Source organism: Sorex fumeus, unplaced genomic scaffold, assembly GCF_029834395.1.
Source record: "Sorex fumeus unplaced genomic scaffold, SorFum_2.1 ptg000020l, whole genome shotgun sequence".
Classification (NCBI taxonomy): Eukaryota; Metazoa; Chordata; class Mammalia; order Eulipotyphla; family Soricidae; genus Sorex; species Sorex fumeus.
The window spans coordinates 12939201-12956809 of NW_026606077.1; the positions used below are offsets into that span (position 1 = coordinate 12939201).

At 54.7% G+C, this 17609-nt stretch overlaps 1 protein-coding gene across 1 annotated transcript in view; it reads right to left on the minus strand.

The window, feature by feature from the left end:
- Positions 1-17609, minus strand: part of POLR3A (RNA polymerase III subunit A) — a 41154-nt gene that overhangs the window by 13675 nt on the left and 9870 nt on the right. Inside the window, exons 11-18 of the mRNA XM_056113353.1 lie at positions 16652-16792; positions 12835-12904; positions 11706-11833; positions 11418-11556; positions 10356-10520; positions 7009-7181; positions 2881-2992; positions 1030-1148 (exon numbers count right to left, since the gene is read on the minus strand). Of these exons, the coding sequence (XP_055969328.1) occupies positions 1030-1148; positions 2881-2992; positions 7009-7181; positions 10356-10520; positions 11418-11556; positions 11706-11833; positions 12835-12904; positions 16652-16792 (1047 nt within the window). The remainder of the gene's footprint in view (positions 1-1029; positions 1149-2880; positions 2993-7008; positions 7182-10355; positions 10521-11417; positions 11557-11705; positions 11834-12834; positions 12905-16651; positions 16793-17609) is intronic.

Genomic DNA, 17609 nt, shown 5'->3' on the forward strand with positions numbered 1-17609 from the left:
GATGAAATGCATCTCATTAGACGCGTAGAAGAAAAACATGGGAGAAATGCCACATGAAATAGCATCACAGTGGCACAGGATCTGGACAGGCCTGAGGGGACGATCCAGATTGGAAAACAGAAAAGCTCTTTCTGTTTCTTTCTCTTTCTGTCTCTCAGCTTTCCTATTTTCTTTTTCTTTGTTTTCAGGGCCCCCAGCTCTAACTCCTGGTGGGGTTCAGGCACCATGTGGGGGTCAGAGTGCACAAGGCCAGTGTCCTCCCCTCTGCACTATTGCTCCGGCTCCACTGGCTTCGATTTCTTACGGGGCAGCCAGGATGCAAGTGGCCTTTCTCGGCGCGTCCAGCTCCCTTGCTGTCTAGCACTGGCTGCAATGGTCAGGGGTAGAGCCTGCTGACCCCCCATCTGAACAGGCCAGGGCTGAGAGCACACATAGGATTTAAACCCGTGGACAAACCCACCCGAGGGCCTCAACTCCACAGCTGTCCATACCCAAGCCTCAGAAAAATGCCAGGAGAGGTTTCCAACTCCCCTGCCCCCCGACCTCCCCCCAAGCCCCTCACCTCCCCACTGACCTGGTACCCAAATCAAGAGAGCAAGTGGACCTGGACATCAAAAAGAGCCAAACTGAGAATTAAAGAGAAGAAGCTGGAATTCTTGTTTGTTTCAGTGTGGCTGGTACAGATGATCACTATTCAAAAATTCTCCATTTCCTATATATGTGCCTTCCTCAAACTAACACACACACACACACACACACACACACACACACACACACACACACAGAGCGTCCGTCTCCTCACTCTTTCCTTAGTAGTGCAAGGAACAGTCCAGGGACTCATGCACACAAGGCGAGGGCCCTGCCTGAGGCCATCCCCTGCCCCACAGTTTGTTCCTTTGGGTGAGCCTGGAATCCGCCTCCTTGGAGATGACCATCTAAGAGGAGGAAGGTTCGGGTTCCAGTGCCCCGAGTTTGGTGCGTGGGCAGCCCCTCCACCCCCACTCAGTCTACGCTGCAGTGGGCCCGTACCTTGGAGTGCTTCTCAAAGTGAGGCAGGGATCGGTTCTCGAAGCCGTCTGGCACGCGGGAGCCGCTGATGGCCTGTTGCCCCACACAGGCGATCATCTGGGAGATGTTAATGAAGGAACCTGGGGACAGGTCAGAGGCGCGAGGGATGTTGACCCAAGTCACGCGTGCCAGCGCCCCCACTCCAGGCCCTGGACAGAGTCAGGGCCACAGAGCCTCTGAGGTTGCCAGGCGGGAGCGATGACTGGCCCAGACAAGCGGCGGGGATTAGGGCTCAACGTCACATATGGACGGGGGCAGCTCCAAGGGCAGCTTCGCATGTGGGGCACCAGCGTTCCTCAGCACCCCTGCGAGTGGCCCCAGCACGGTGCAGGAGCACAGCACACCACCAGCACGCTGTCCTGTCCCCCAAAGAGCAGGGGAGGGGGATCAGGGATCCCCGAGTGGTAGGAGAGAGGAAGGTGAAACCCAAGAAGGGCCAAGCGTGCCGCACAGGACGGGGAAGCAGGGAGGGCTCAAGGCACTGGGCTGCATCTGGCAAAAAGGTTCACAACAGACCCTTGGCCCCGAGTAAGGGCAAGAGGAAAGAAAGGGCAGAGGGCAGAGGGCAGGGGGAGAAGAGGCAGATGAGAAGCAGTGGGGCCAGGGCAGGCACAGAGGTGGGGTTAAGGGATGGTGGAGCCAATTATCCAAACTGGACTCAACAGCTCTGAAATCACGAGACCCAAACTTTAACCGAACTTAGGAAGGTGCCTGTTAGGAGGGCAGGCTGGAGGGGGTGGTGAGGGGCATGGGAGGGGGACCGGGAACATTGGCACTGGTGGTGGGATCAGCGTCGTACTATTATATGTCTAAAACTCAACTCTGAGTAACTTCATACATCACTGTGCTTTAATAAAATAAAACCAAAAAACTGTCCAAAAACATAAAAAACAAAAAGAATCTGACACCAGGACAGGTGTGTCGAGGACTCAACTGTGCAGGGACTTGAAGCCCCTTGTCAGCGTATGGAAACAAGCTCTAATCTCCGGTGTTGGCTGTGTGATGGGCGTCATCCTGGCAGCTCTTCTTTCTGGGATCCCGACACCACAATAAACAGCTGTGACCTTGGCAAGCACACACAAAAAGATGGGCAACTGGCATGGCTGGGGGATCTGAGCGCTGAATCTGATGCGATGAGCACTGCAGGGGAGAATCAGCACATCCTGCGAGCACTGTGCCTGACAAGTGAGGCACCTCGGGTCAAGCACCTCCTCCCCCACCCCACAGCAGCCCGAAGAGAGGGGTCTGGGAAAGGAGGCAGGAATGAAAACAGGAGGCTGAAGAGATAGAACAGCGGGCTGGCCCCGCCAGGAGCAACCCCTGAACACTGCCAGATGTAGTCTAGTCCCCGCCCCCGAACCAAAACAACCCCCCAAACACTCCATTCCCAGCACTGCCATAAAGAAATCTTTGGGCTGGAGCAACAGTCCAGTGGGGAAGGCCTTTGCCTCAAGCGGCTGACCCGGGTTCCACCCCCAGGATCCCCTGTGGTCCCCCGAATCCCACCAGGAGTGATCCAAGATTGTGGAGCCAGGAGTAAGCCCTGAGTACAGCCAAGTGTGCCCCCAAGCCGCCCCCCCCCCCCCACCAAAAGAGAAGAAAAACCAGGACAAGCCTGGAGCCTGAGTCTGAGCACATACCATGAAAGGCGGCCTCGAGTAACTCTGATTATTATTAAAACAAACAAGCCAAAGACGAACTTTTCTCCATGCACCCTTCAACACTGCCAATCAATTCCTCCAGCAGAGTGAAAATCTGTGAAACACCCAGACTCAGTCTCTCTGGGTACGGTCTGAGGCGCGGCGCACTCACCTTTGGAGCCGCAGAGCGCCATGGTGAGCGGGCTGTTGCTCTTGTCCAGCTCCCGGAGGCAGGCGCTGCCCGCGTGATCGCGGATCACAGACAGCTCCTTCAGGATCAAAGCCTGCGGGACAGACGGACACACTTGGGGCTTAGTCACACATGGCCAGGGAAGGTCCAAAACACTCTGACAATAAATCCGGCCACCTTTCAGGAGGCGAAGGCGGCAGAGCCGACAGACCCAAGACGCCCGATCTGTAAAGACCCACATCTCTGGTGGTGCTTGTCCACGATCCGTGAGGAAGGTAAAGGAAAGCTGACAAATGCCTCTGAATGGTGACCACACTACACAAAGCATGTCCAATTCACCACAATCTCCCCAACACTCCTAGGGCCAGGGCAGAGAACCAGTATTTCTAATAGTGTGGAAAACCATTTAAACTCTAGGAATAGGTAAGGGCAATTCTGAAGACGAAGAAGACAGGAGATACTGCATTTCCTGACTTTAGATTTCCAACTTCAGAGTACAGGAACAGATTCTCCATCAACAGAATGGAACTGAGCACCAGAGGTAAGCCCTGGAGTTTGTATGAAGTCCCCCCGAGAGAAAGCTGGGTGTTTGTGTGGAGCAAAGAAAGTCTCTTCCACAGATAATGCTGTGAAAACTGGTCAATCTCATGGCCCCAAAAAGGGAAAATTGGATTGCTATCACACTCTTATAGAAGATTCAATTTCAAATGGATTAAAGACCTTGAAATCAGATCCGTTTCTACTAAATGGATGAAGAGAAACAAGCTAAGCTCTCAACGAGAGCCCTAAGAGGCATCTTCAACATCACCCTACCGGCAGAGGAGCAGGTAAAAATACATGGGGTAGCATCAAACTGAAAACTTCTGCATTTGCAAAAGGAAAGAGGCCCAAGGTACAAGACACCCAACGGTGGGGATGGGGCGATAATCCAGAGGGGAGGGCACCTGCCTGGCACATGGATTCGATCCCTGGCCCCCAAGATGGTCCCCTGAGTGGTACCTAGATGGTACTCCTGGAACCCAGGAGTGATCCCTGACTGCAGAGTCAGGAATAAATCCTGAGCACTGCTGGGTGTGGCCTCCAAACCAAAACCTACCAAACACCAAACCAAAATAACAAAACAGAACAAAAGACATCCAATTCTATGGGAAAACAGTCCTACATCATATGTCAGACAAAAGCTCAATTTCCAAGATACAGAGAGCTTCACAAAACTCAGTGCAGAACAAATACCACCCCTCCCCATCAAAAAATGAAAGAGGAGCAAAAGACACTACAAAGAGACACAGAGATGGGCCATGGGCAAGGAAAATTATGTTCACCGACACTGGTTGTCAGGGAAATGCACAAGGAATAACACGGGTGAGAACAGTCTATAACAAAAGGAAAACAGGAATTGTGGCAGGCACTCACAATGGAATACCACACAGCCATGAAAATAGATGGACTCAATTCCACTTTGCTGTGAACTGGCTGGAATTAGAGGATGCCGGGTTAAGGAAAGTGACGGATATCCGCTTGCTCATCTGTGAAGACAAAGCTGCCAGCGGACAGGTCCCTGACAGTGCCAACAGCATGTGAGCTGAGGCTGAGAGTGTGGGTGGGAGAGGGTATGAGAGGACAATGGCGGAGGGTCCTGGCTCGGTTGGTAGGGATTTACGTCCAAAGCATAACGTGGATGGAAGCTGTTGTAATCTACTTGGCTTCACGGAAAGAAAAAACTCCGGAACTGTTCAATCAAACAGGATCGGGAGGTAGTTCATACGGCCGGAGCTTGTGTTCTGCATGCAGGGGCTGGGGTTTGACCCCCCAGCACAGCCTAGACACCCCTGGGCCCTTGTGCACTGTGCTGGGGCAGCCCCAAGTACTGCCCAAGTGCCTTCACCTCCGAAGCTCACTAGAACAGCAGGCTCGTGGGGTCAGGGATGCAGTGTCCTACCAACAGCAGGCTGGCTACGTGTTGCCATCCTCACGTACACGCGTGCCTGAATTAAAGTGTATGGGCATGTTGGCGAGCTGCTTCTACTTGCTCTGGGGCCACCCCTGGCAGTGATAAGGGGTGGTCCTGGTTCACTGCCCAGCAGACCATGTGGCACCACGGATCCAACTTGGGCCTCTTGCATGCAGAGCATGAGCTCCAGCCTTGGAAGGATCTCGAGCTCCTGGACTATTCAGGAAATTTGTCTTTCATTACTTTTAATTATTTTTTAGTTTTGGGGTCACTCCCAGTGATGCTCAGGGGTTATTTACCCCTGGCTCTGCACTCAGGAATTACCCCTGCAGTGCTCAGGGGACCATATGGGATGGCATGGATTGAACCTAGGTCCAGTGCATGCAAGACAAGTGCCTTACAAGCTGTACTATCTCTCCAGTCCCCAAATTTATCTTAAAAAACAAGCAGACTTGCTAGGCACACATCTGCATTGCCACATGCTCAGTGCATGCGGAGGCGAGGCCGCAGGAAGCACCATGGCTGTAAGCCCCCCGCGTCCCTCCCCACCAGACTGTCCTTTCTCAGCACACAGGGAGGCGGCCGTGAGCCAAGGTTCTAGGCAAACAAATACTGCTGACGCCTTGAGTCATTTCCCACGTGAGAAACAGCACTGAGGTGAGGAAGGATGAGCCTGACGGAGATGATGCGAAGTGGAATGAGTCAAGCGGGGAAACCAAGGCATGGGGCAATTTCACCTCTGCAGCAGGAGGGCATGAAACGGATGAAGGACGAACGCCGAGCAAGAAAGACCAACTGGTGAAGGTTGACAAAACTGAGGATTAAGAAGAGGGGGAGGAAGCGAAGGTGGAGAAGGAAAACGGAAGGGAAAAAAAAAGGGTGAGAGTAGCTCAAATGGCGGGGAGGCCCGGCGTTCCCGCACCTCCTGCCCCCGTTTGGCCTCTCAGCTGGGTGTGGCCCCCAAGAATAAGGAAAAGGAAAAAGATGAGAGAAAGAGCTGGGCAACTGGGAGATGCTTCTTGTTTATAACGCTTTTCTCCCTACTTCAAATAATTCAGGGGTCCTGGAGACTGGACAGTATTGAGCTACATACCTGCGTGCTGGTGGCCCTGGTACCACACAGATGTGGCCAGGCGCAGCCCGAAGCCCCAGGCAGTGCCAGCTGGGGGAGTTCCCTGAGCACAGCTTGAGGGGGCCCTCCAGACACCCCCCTCCCCTGACCCAATCATTCCTTTCAGGGCCTGGAGAGCTTAGTGGCAGAGCGCTGGCCTTGAAGGCGTGAGGCTGTGAGCTTTGCTTTCTGGGGACTACAGGGGGTGCTGCGGATCGAACCAGGTCGGCCATGGGCCTATCGACCCTGAGCACAAGGCCATGAATGTGATCGCCGGCACCACCCATGCAGGGGGGCACTGCAGTGTGGATGCCAGACATCACAAGAGGAGCAAGCGCACGAGTCCCTGGGAGCACCACAGCCAAGGAGGCGAGTGTCACCCACTCCAACAAGGGCGGGTGCAGGTCGGGGAAGCAGCAAAATCCAAGATCCACCACAGAAACTTCTCTCGCACCTAAGAAATGCTTCTGAGCCTTCCCTCCACACCCGGGTGCGGCAGAGCAACTGCACAGTGGGGGCGGGAAGACCAGGGAACACCCCGAGGCAAGTCAGCCGCTGATGGGTGCTCCTGTGTGTACACGCGTGTGCAGGATCATGTGTGTGTGTGATTGTGTTCCTCTGCGCGTACATGAGTGTTGTGGTGTCTGCTGTGTGCATGCATGTGTGGTTCTCGGAGTACCCTGGTGTGTGTGTGTGTGTGTGTGTGTGTGTGTGTGTGTGTGTGTGTGTGTTGGGTCCTCAGGTCATTCTGTGTTGTGCTGCTGGGTGACTTTCCCTCTTCCCTCTCCGCCCAGAGTGGCTGCCACTCTCCCTGGAGCCACTCTCCCCACCTGACGGCCACCGGAACACGGAAGGAGGATGGACAGGCACTGGGCGGCAATGAGCCAAGGCAGGCCTGGGCGGCCAAATGGAGAGAGGCCTGAGCTCTCCCCCCTGCAGTGGGCCAGGGGATGGAAGGATCCAGCAGAGGCCCCGCCAAGCGCCCCAGGACAGCCAGCACTGGGCCGAGGAGGGCTGCGGCCGACGGCGTCCCACTGCCCCTGCTCACCTCCAGGGTCTCCTCGGCTGTGCAGCCTGGCTGCTGCTGGAGCTTGCCGGTGTTGAGGGCTTCGATGTACTCGTCGCATTTCTTGTAGCCGGCATTCAGCAGCTCGTACTTGGCCTTCAGCAGCCCCTGGCCGGGGGTGACGTCACCGATCCCGATGGAGAATCCACGGTTGGCTGGGGACAGAACAGCAAGCAGGGTCACGGCGTGCTGTGTGTGTGCTCGGGGTCCCCCCGGGTCCACATGCACCAGGCCTGGGGGCGCCCGCACCCCATGATGGCTAAGTGCCACGAGCACTTCTCAGAGACAGGCACAGAGGCCCAGACAACGGCTGCAGGTGCTGACTGAGGAGAGCCGGGGCGTGAGGGACGCGCTCACCCTGGCAGGGCTCAGGGGCACAGCGCCTGCCGTGAAGGCACGAGGCTGTGAGTTTTGACTTTTGGGGGCCATCTGGGGTTTGGGGGCTGGAACCCTGGCAGGCCGCATGTAAGGCAAGCGCCACCTACTACCCTAGGCCATGAATCCGACCATGAACCCAAGGCTGGCCGTGTTGCTTGGTGCTGGGGTGACGCTGGCGCCTTCGCAGGAACCCTGCAGCCAGAAGCAAGCCAGTCTCTGCAGAGACTGAGTGAGCAGGAACCAAGCAGGAGTGTGACAGGCGTCACAGGTGGCCGCTCACTGCCGTGCGCCCGGAGAGGAGCGTGAGGGCAGACTCCAGGGACAAGGAGGACTCGGTGGTCAGCGCGCACCCAACCCGGGCTGGTCCCCGTGCCCAGGTCCAAGAAGCGCCACAAACTCAACCTTTGAACTTAACCCCCAATCTGGTTGGCTGAGAAAAGCGGGTGGTTCCCCCTCCTCCCCAAGACAAAACAAAACAAAGAATCCAAACCGGGCTCCGGGCAGCGCTCTGGAATGGGGGACACCGGGGAGGCAGCAGGGAGGGCTGGCGCCCGGGGGGCGGAGGCGTGTGCCCAGCAGTAGGAAGCAGAGCCTGGGGCTCTCGAGGAAGCAAGCCCGAGCAAAGCAGGACCATGTGGGAGTTTCTTAATTTAAAGCTGCTCTGGGAAGTGAAAGACATTGGCCAGATGGTTCCACTCACGCGCGAGGGATCAACAATGAAGCAATGAGCTGGCAAAGAACCCACCAGACCTTCTGAGAGTCACTGAGAGGAGGAGGGAGAGAGGGGCGGGCCCTGTGGAAAGGGCGGCCCTCCTCTTCCAGCAGGCCGCGCCCCAGCGACAAAACTCCCAACTCCAGGGAAGGAAAACTGACCCTCTGACCCAGTCACCAGTCAGACTGCCGGGGCCCTCCCCCAACAGGCTCTGTTTCCAATCAGGATCCCAGTGTCCCATTCCTACAAGGGCAGCCAGGGAACAGAGCACCCAGGCACGCCTTCCACATCCCAGACAAAAGAGGGAGGAAAGCAATGAGGAAACCCAGGGAGCCAATCACGCTAGGGATTAATATCGTCCAAGAGCGACAGAGGTAAGGGGACTGAGGGTTAAGAACTGGAGCTCAATAAACAAACAAACAAATAAATAAATAAAACCCCCAAAGGAGTACCTGACTACAATCAAGATCAAAGAAAGAAATGGCTGGAAAATCAATCTACTAGAATAAAATCTGAAAGTCAATAGGAGAGCTGAAAGGTAAGGTGGGGGCTGGAGGGAGCACAGTGGGCAGGGTGCTTGTCTTGCAGGCACCAGACCTGGGTTTGATTTCCAGTTCCACGTTTCGCTGAGCTCTGAGTGATCCCTGAGCACTGCCTGGTGTGCCCCTGCCCCCCCTTCCAACAATAAAAACAGAAGGTATGGGACGAGGGGGTAATTCAAGCGTTGGAGCACAAGTTCTGCATGCAGGAGGCCTGGGATGGATCCCTGGTACACGGGGTCCCGTGAGCTCACCAGGAATGACTGATGAGCTGGGAATATGGATGGAGGGGGAGGGAATAGAGAGAGAAAGAGAAGGGGGAGAGAGCGCAAGACTGAGCAAGAGAGGGAGAGTGAGAAAGGGACAGAGAGCGTGAGAGAGTGCATAAGAGGGTCACTCCATCTGCAATCTGCTGCACCCCAGCCTGGGTGGGTAATTTCTCTTTTACTTCACGAGGTACTTGAGAATCATACATTCTCCTGAGACTTGGTATCCTCTTGAATCCTCTTGAACACCCTGAAACTACTACTTTACTACGCACGCGCACACACACACACACACACACACACACCCATACACTTACACACACACACACAGATAGACAGACACAGACAGACATAGACACACATAGACAGACACACAGACACCCCAATACCAAGGGTACATACCACTGTCAGCTTTCTCATCACTCGGACCACATAGCATTCACAGAGCTTCCAGAATGAAAAGGAAACTCAGCACAGTTGGGAGTAAGGATGGAGACACGCTAGCCTCTTTTATTATTTGGTGTCTGACCATACCTGGTGGTGCTCAGGGCTTACTCCTGGCTCTGCACCTGGGGATCACTCCTGGTGGTGCTGGGGTGAGGAGTGTGGGGCAGGGACCACAGGGGTGCTGGGGCTTGAACCTGGGCTGGTCACATACATGACAGTGCCCCCTCCCTATCCCACAGCTCCAGGCCTGCTTGACTTTTTTTTTGTTATTTTTTTCTTGTTTTTTTTGGGGGGCAGGGGTCACACCCAGCAGATGCTCAAGGGTTACTCCTGGCTCTGCACTCAGGAATCACTCCTGGTGGTGCTTGGGGAACCATATGGGATGCTGGGAATAGAACCCGGCTCGGCCGCGTGCAAGGCAAACGCCCAACCCACTGTGCTATTGCTCCAGCCTGAGCCCTGCTTGACTCTGAACAGCAGCTCTGATGGCTAAGACAGGGCAGCACCTTTAATGCTCTGGGGAGAAACGTCAATCTAGGATCTTGACCACCAAATAATCAGCCGAGCTGAAGAGCAGGCTTCAGGTATTAGGAAATCTCCACCTGCCTCACTTGGTCTCTGGGATAGCACAGCCTCCTGCCATGGAGCTGGATGGAGGAGCCCCAGGCCCCCACAACTCAACCCACTAATGAAGGAAACAGGAATAGTGGAACAGAAGGGAAGAGCCTCGGACACGGAGTCCCAGAGTGCTCCATCTTTGAACCTGGTCCTGGAGGCTGCCCACTGGGGTCCTGCACGTGATGCCCCCGGGTGGCAGGCGCTGGGGCACTAGCCAGACTCTGAGGGAGGACTGCAGGCACCAAGCACCAAGTAAGTCAGGAGAAAGTCCAAGCGATTTAGTCTGGACTAATGAACCATTATTCTCGAGAAAGGTGTGGGTGGGGAGGAGGGAACGAATGCCTAAAAGCCCGGGGCCCCGACACTCACACAGGTACACGGGGGCCAGCCGGGCCAGCCGGGACATGGCGTCTGCAGCTTCGTTCTGGCCCCAGTCTCGAAGCAAGATGTAGAAGATGTTGTTCTTGGAGCCGGAGCCCAGCGTGCCCTTGTCCATGCTGCCGCTCATCAGCTCGCTGTTCTGGATGGTCACGTCTGCAAGAGCAATGGCGGTCATGCGTCTAGACAAGCAACTGCTCCTCACGGTGCCTCAATCCAAAAGGAACTCGAGGCAGCGGAAAAATTAAGCTTTGAGACAGAAAGCGAAGGCACAGCAAAACAAACAAAAACAACTGTTTAAATGTTTTGAGGGAGAAAATGACCCCGGGGCATGGTGGGCTCAGTCTCTGAGCAGTGGGTGACAGAGCGCCGTCACCCTCGTGGGCAGTGATGAGGATGTCTAATCTGTCATGCCGTTTGCTAGTCACTCATACTGACAACCGAGAATGGCATCACCAGGAAGAGCCTAATAGCAACAAACAGAGAAACGCTGGGGCCGGAGCCAGGACAGCAGGGACGGTGCCAGCCTCGCATCAGCCCACCTGGGTTTGATCCCCAGCATCCCATATGGCACCCTGAGCTCGCCAGGACTGACCCTGGAGCACCACCAGGTATGACCCCAAAACGAAACAAAAAAACAAGGCAGAATAAAAGCAATTTTAGTAACTGGCAGAAGTCACTTATGACGAAACACATTTTCTGTGTTTGTTTTGTTTTCGGACCACACTGGGCTCAGAATTTGTTCCTAGCCCTGGACTCAGAGATCACTCCTGGTGGTGCTCAAGGAACCATATGGGATGGCTGGGGATGGAACCCGGGTTGGCTATGTGCGAAGGAAGTGTCTGTACTATCTCTGCACAGTACTTATCCCACTGTACTCTCTCTCCAGCCCCCAGACAAAATACGTTTGAAAGATATATAACCCCTGCGTCCTGCAGCTCCATGATCTCTGCCTTTGAGAGAAACGAGTTATCTCCCCTCCAGCCTCGCTTGGTGCAGGAGCAAAGCAGAGATCAGGGGCAGATTAGGCACAGATTAGGCGGCTCCACTCACAAGAGTCATTGGCACAGAGATCTTCCCCTTTGCCGCTGTACTGCTTGCCCTTGGTCCGGAGGTTGGCCCTCACCGGGTTGTCGTCACTAGGTCTGAGGATGACACTGAAGATCTGCTTTCCTGTCCACAGGGTGACAGGCTGGAGGAGGGAGTCGGAGCATGAGCTGGTCAGGCCGGGCTCAAACACCCTCCATGCAAGGGTCAGCACAGGCCCCTTGCAGTCTGGTGCCCGCACGACGGAAGGCCCCCCCATGCCCCTGCCTGGGCCCACGCGGGCCCTGCACACACCTTTAATATCGTTGGAGGCGGGAGGCGGACTTTGATTTTCTCATCCTTGCCAACCAATATTGAAGCGATGATTTGACAAGCCTTGGCTCGATCAAAGAAAGTGTCCTTCAGAGTGAGGAGATAGGCACCTACGAATATTAAGGAAAAAAAGAATCAGAAAAAGGAAACAAAAAGGGAATGACGTTGTGACACTGTGAAATCAAATCCCATTTTAAGATGAATTTGGACAGCTATTGAAACAGCAAGAGCAAACAGACAGCTGCCAGGCCAGAGAAGGCTGGAGGACAAGGTCTGCATGGGGGGCCTGGGGTCCATCCCTGGAACCGCATGGTTGTCCCTAGGTGAGCAGCAGGAGTGGCCCCCCAGAATCACACAGACCCAACCCCAAAGTACTGCTGGGAGAGGAACAAACGCTACAATTACAATAAAAAATGAAGGGGCCTGAGTCATAGTACAGCGGCAGGGAGGGCGTTTGCCTTGCATGCTTCTGACCTGGGTTTGATCCCCAGCATCCCATAAGGTCGCCCAAGCACCGCCAGGAGTGATTCCTTAGTGTAGAGCCAGGAGTAAAGTAAAGTAAGTAAAGGCCCTCCCGTTGATCATCGATTTGCTCGAGCGGGCCCAGTAACGTCTCCATTGGAGACTTTGTTGTTACTGTGTCTGGCATATCGAATACGTCACGGGGAGCTTGCCAGGCTCTGCCGTGCGGGCGAGATACTCTTGGTAGCTTGCCGGGCTCTCCGAGAGGGGCGGAGGAATCGAACTCGAATTGGCCATGCTGGCTGCGTGCAAGGCAAACGCCCTACCGCTAAGCCCAGAAAATTGCCAGGTATGGCTCCCCCATAAACAAAATCCAAAATAAAAACCAAATAAATATCCAACTGCTTATTGGCCCTTTCAGCTGGCCTCAAAGCTCCACAAGGAAAGGAACTCTGTTCTCGTCACCGGTGCTTAGGAAGATTTGCTCATTCATGGTGGGAATCAACAACGCTTGTTGATTTGATGAAGAACCGTCAATATGAAAGAACTGAAGTGGGCTGACAATCACAGTGAGCAAACAAGCAGAATGAAACAGGCAATTAAACAGCTCTCCAGTCACCACGTGACTGCGCGTGCTCTACACACCCACCTGTCAGGAAATCCTGAATCGCAGCGATCAGGGGCTCTCCGTTCCTTGGGGTGACAAGGTTCGCTTTTGTCTGAAGGACAAACATTAATTACTTTTGGCCACACCTGGCGATGCTCAGTGATTACTCCTGGCTCTGCACTCAGGAATCATTCCTTGTGGGCTTGGGGATCCATACGGGATGCCGGGGATTGAGCCCGAGTCAGTTGTGTGCAAGGCCAGCAGCACCCTACCTCTGCTCCAACTGTGCTATTTTTAACCGTAAAATACACTGTGATAATGTTTGTACTGCGGTGCCTCACTGTGAATTCTGACCCTAGCCCCTGTTTGCATGCAGACCATATGTGGGATGGAGTTTGGGATCCACACTGGGCTTGCGCAGGGTCTCTCCCCCGGCTCTGTTAGCAGTCACTGTTGGTGGTGCCTTGGGGGACCTTCTGTGGTCCCCGGGATTGAATCTGGGTCGGTTGTACTCGGAACTTTACGTCCTGTTATGAGATAATCTATTTGCCATAGGAAAAAAAGGTAAAAATAGAGCTGTGTCAAAACAAAACATAACCCCAATCTCCTATTTGTGAAACTGCCAGGCAAAAGGGACTGCTGTCTAAATAGAATATTTCGCTCTGCTATACACAGTCTAACAAACAGCATTTACTTCCCCCCTAAGCCCAAATCATGTCATCGACACAACTTACCATCTGCCTTTAATCTATGCAAAGCCATAGCCGCTGAAACAGCTAGTGGTATTGGAACAGTGGTACACAGAGCAATGGAACAGAACCGAGAGCCCAGAGCTAAGCCGAGACGCGGACGACAGGGAATTCACAAGGGCGCCAAGAGCAGAAACTAGAAGAGGGCACAGTTCTTTAACTAAGGGAGTCTGGGAAAACCGACAGGCCAAAGCATGAAACAGAACCACCAGCTCACACCATGCAGATCGGAAGGACAGGGGCCGGAGTGCTGCTCTCGGGGGTTAGGGTACTTGCCCTGTACACAGCTGACCCAGCACCCCGTGTGGTTTCTGGGCCTGAGCCAGGAGTGGCCCCTGAGTTTTGCCAATTATGGCCCCCAAACAACAACTCAAGATAAAGACTGGATGTTGGGGCTGCAGGAACTGCCCAGGGCTTCGAGTACCTGCTTTGAAAGTATGTGGTTGAATTCGAATCCCTGGTATTCCAGGGTACCGAGTGTCACCAGGGCCACTCTGGTCCCTGGGGCACAGAGATTCCCTGCTACATGCTGCCAGGGCGTGGGTGGGTAGGTAGCACTGGGAACCCAATGCTGGCATAGGAAGTGAAACCTGACAACATGTGGGGAGCACCACCACCCTCAGCTGAGAGCGGACACCACAACAGAAGGAGTGGAAACACGGGGAGCACGCAGCTGTGAGTGCGAGAGCTGACCCGCTGGGCTGCACAGCCGCCAGGTGTGTGGGCAAAACCACCAGGCACAAGAAAGGGAACAGGAGAGGCACTACCTGCCAACAGAGACACTACCCACCAACAGAGCCATTATTGGTATCCCGACAGAGGCACGACTTGCCGACAGAGGCACTATTCACCCTTGGAAGCTCTACTCGCCGACTTCTATCACCGATAGAACTTCTACTCAGCGACAGAGGCACTTGCTAATAGAAATACTAGCCTCAGAGAAGTTGTCAGGGAGCCAACTCCAGTGGCAAAGGGGAGCAGAAAAGTAAAAAATAAACAGGACTGCCTGGAACGCAAAAGCTTCCACAAGACAAAGGATGATGACACTGAGACACACAGGCAAGCCATCGTGTGGGAGAGCATCTCCACAGCGTACACCTTACAAAGGGCCACTCTCCAAGTGGCCCCATCGGGAGAGGAGTGGAACAAACACTCATGCACAGAACATCCCTCGCTGGCCAGAGGCACGTGAAGAAGTACTCCTGAGTGAGGGTCAGAGATGCATAGAAGTCTCAATGCCTGGGTGCCTCGGCTAGCGACAGCATCTCTGCACAAAGGCCAGGAACAAGCGCCGGTACAGGATGCACAGGGAAAAACATGGATCCCCAAACAATGCTGGCCAGAACGTGAATGGGCCTAGACCCTTTGGCCTAAAGTCTGCTTTTTGGGGGGGTTTTGTTTTTGGGTCACACCTGGCTCTGAGCTCAGGAATTAGTCCTGGCGGTGCTTGGGGGACAAGGAATGCTGGGGATCCAACCTGGGTCGGCCATGTGCAAGGCAAACGCCCTTCCCCCGCTGTACTATTGCTCTGGCCCTGGCAGAGTCTGGAAACTTCTTAGCTGACTCAGAATGCATGTGCCTTCTGGGCCGACAACCTTACCCGGAGGTTCAATGTGAACCTGTCCCATCCCAACGCTCCCTACGGCGGCTGAGGTCTAACGTTAAGCCCAGCACCTGATGGGAGTAAGGTGATGAGAAAGCTGTCCTGTGTGGGTGTGAGATGTGAGTCTTCTGCTACAAAGTGTGTATAGCTGGGTGAGGGGGTCATGAGGTTAACAAAGTGTCAGAAGGATGGAAAGAGCAGGGGATCTCATACACAGGACATTCAGAAACAAAGGGACGATTTCCCTGGGAAACCCAAAAACCCACCTTAGACTCTAGCTCCAAAGCTGGGCTGGTGGGTGAGCTCAAAAGGCTGAGGGTCCACTGGGCTCTCCTAAAAGACACTGGCACTATGGTGGTGGGCAGACCTGGCAACCTGTACCCCAACACAAACTCTCGCCAAATGAAACGTCTTTACAAGTAAATGTTGGGGATGGAGCGACAGTATACCACAGGAAGGGCATTTGCCTTGCGTGCAGCTGCTCTGGGTTCAATTCCTGGCATCCCTTACGATCAGTCCCCCGACCACTGCCAGCAGTGACCCTTGAGCACAGAACTAGGAGTCAGCCCTGAGTACTGCCAAGTGTGGCCCAGAGGGAGGGCAGGCTTCCACCCAGCTCTCGGACCCAGTCCCAGGCACTGCTCTCCAGGGGAGGAGCACCTCCGACCACACCTTCTCAGGGCCTGCTCCAGAGAGGCAGACACTGGGGAGGAAGAGACCGGGATTCTGGGCCCTCACCTGTCTAGGGCCACTAGGTTTCGGGCTCCCACAGCTGGGTCTGGCTGAGCATGAACCAGTCCAGATGCCAGCCAAGAGCGGGCGTGATGCCCTTCCCCGTCCTAAACCATCAGTTGTGGGCGGCATTTTGGAACCCACTTGTGAAACAGACTGAGCCAGGGGCTTCCCAAACAACACTGTAGTGAGTGATCTGGTTGCCTCTGACTGTTTCTGCAGGGCTCACCCTGGCACATGGAACACGGCCAAGGCGGCTGCTGCCCAGTGCCCAGTGGGCCACGCAACGCCGAAGGTCAAACGCGGGGTCTCATGGGCACCCGGAGTAGGCCTCACCGCCTGAGCCCGAGGGCAGAGCAGCGTGTGACACGCCCCAACAGACTCCCACTCAGCGTTGTCAAGGTGAGGCAGCAGCTTGGAGGACGGTCAGTCGCTGAGAAATGACCTGTCCAGACCTGTCTTCCCCCCACCCCAGCAGTCGACACCTGGCCGCTCTCGCGCCCCGAACTCTTTCATAACCTCCTGGGTCTCCTCGCTCTCAGGATCCCGCCACAGATCAGAGGCACCGCGCCCCGAGGGGCTGCCAAGGAGCTCGCCGTTCACATTACTGAGCCTGGTTCATTCCACAACACTGCATGGCCACCTCTCACCCCCCCCCCCCCGCCACCGCCCAGCACTGGTAAGAGTGACCCCAGAGCAGAGCCGTGTGGGAGTCCCCCCCCCCCCCGAACACTGCCACGCGTGGCCCCTATCCCGCTACCCCTCTCCAGCCTACCCCCATCAGGACGAGGGCCTCTGCTTTGGCTTCTTCTGTCTGGGGAAGATGCAGGTTCATCTCGTCGCCGTCGAAGTCTGCATTGTAGGGGGTGCAGACGCACTCGTTAAATCTGAAGGTCCGGTGGGGCTTGACCCTGGCCTGTGGGAACAGAAGCATCGAGTGAGTCACTCACAAGGTGCTCAGAGCCGCGCTGGAGTGACAGGACAGTGATCAGGGCCTTGCACATGGCCAACCAGGTTCAATCCCTGAACCCTATGGTCCTCTGAATCCCCCCAAGAGTGATTTCTGAGTGCAGAACCAGGAATAAGCCCTGAGCACCGCTGAGCGTGATCCAAAAACCAAGAAAAAAAAAAAAGACTTTTTAGTGAGAAGACGGGTTGGAGCAACAGCAGAGTGGGTAGTGGCAAAGCCTGGCAAGCTCCCCGTGATGTACTCGATATGCCAAACACAGTAACAAGTGTTACAATGGAGACGTTACTGGGCCCGCTCAAGCAAATTGACGAACAACGGGAGGACAGTGACAGTGAGAAGACATATAAATGTGGATTCCTGGCAACAGAGCCCTTAGGTTACGGAGACACAATTCTATTCTGTTTTTGCCAGCGAGATCACCTGTGAACTAGTCCAGGTGGCTTTATCAGCGCAAACCAACGGAATGATTTTGTATTTAAACTGTGAGGCAAGTACGAGTAGGGGAATCCTGTGAGGGTCTCCTGTGGCCAATTCTGTCAGTGGGATTGAAAAGGGACTGACGGCCAAGGCTGACTAAAACTAATAAAACAACCACCGCCAGTGCTGGCATGGATGAGGGGGAAAAGGGACCCTCATTCACTGCTGGTGGGATTGTTGACTGGTCCAGTCTTTTTGGAAGACAATATGACATTCTTCAAAAAACGAGGAATTGAGCTTCCATGAGACCCTGCAATTCTGCTCCTGGGAATATACCCCAAAAACC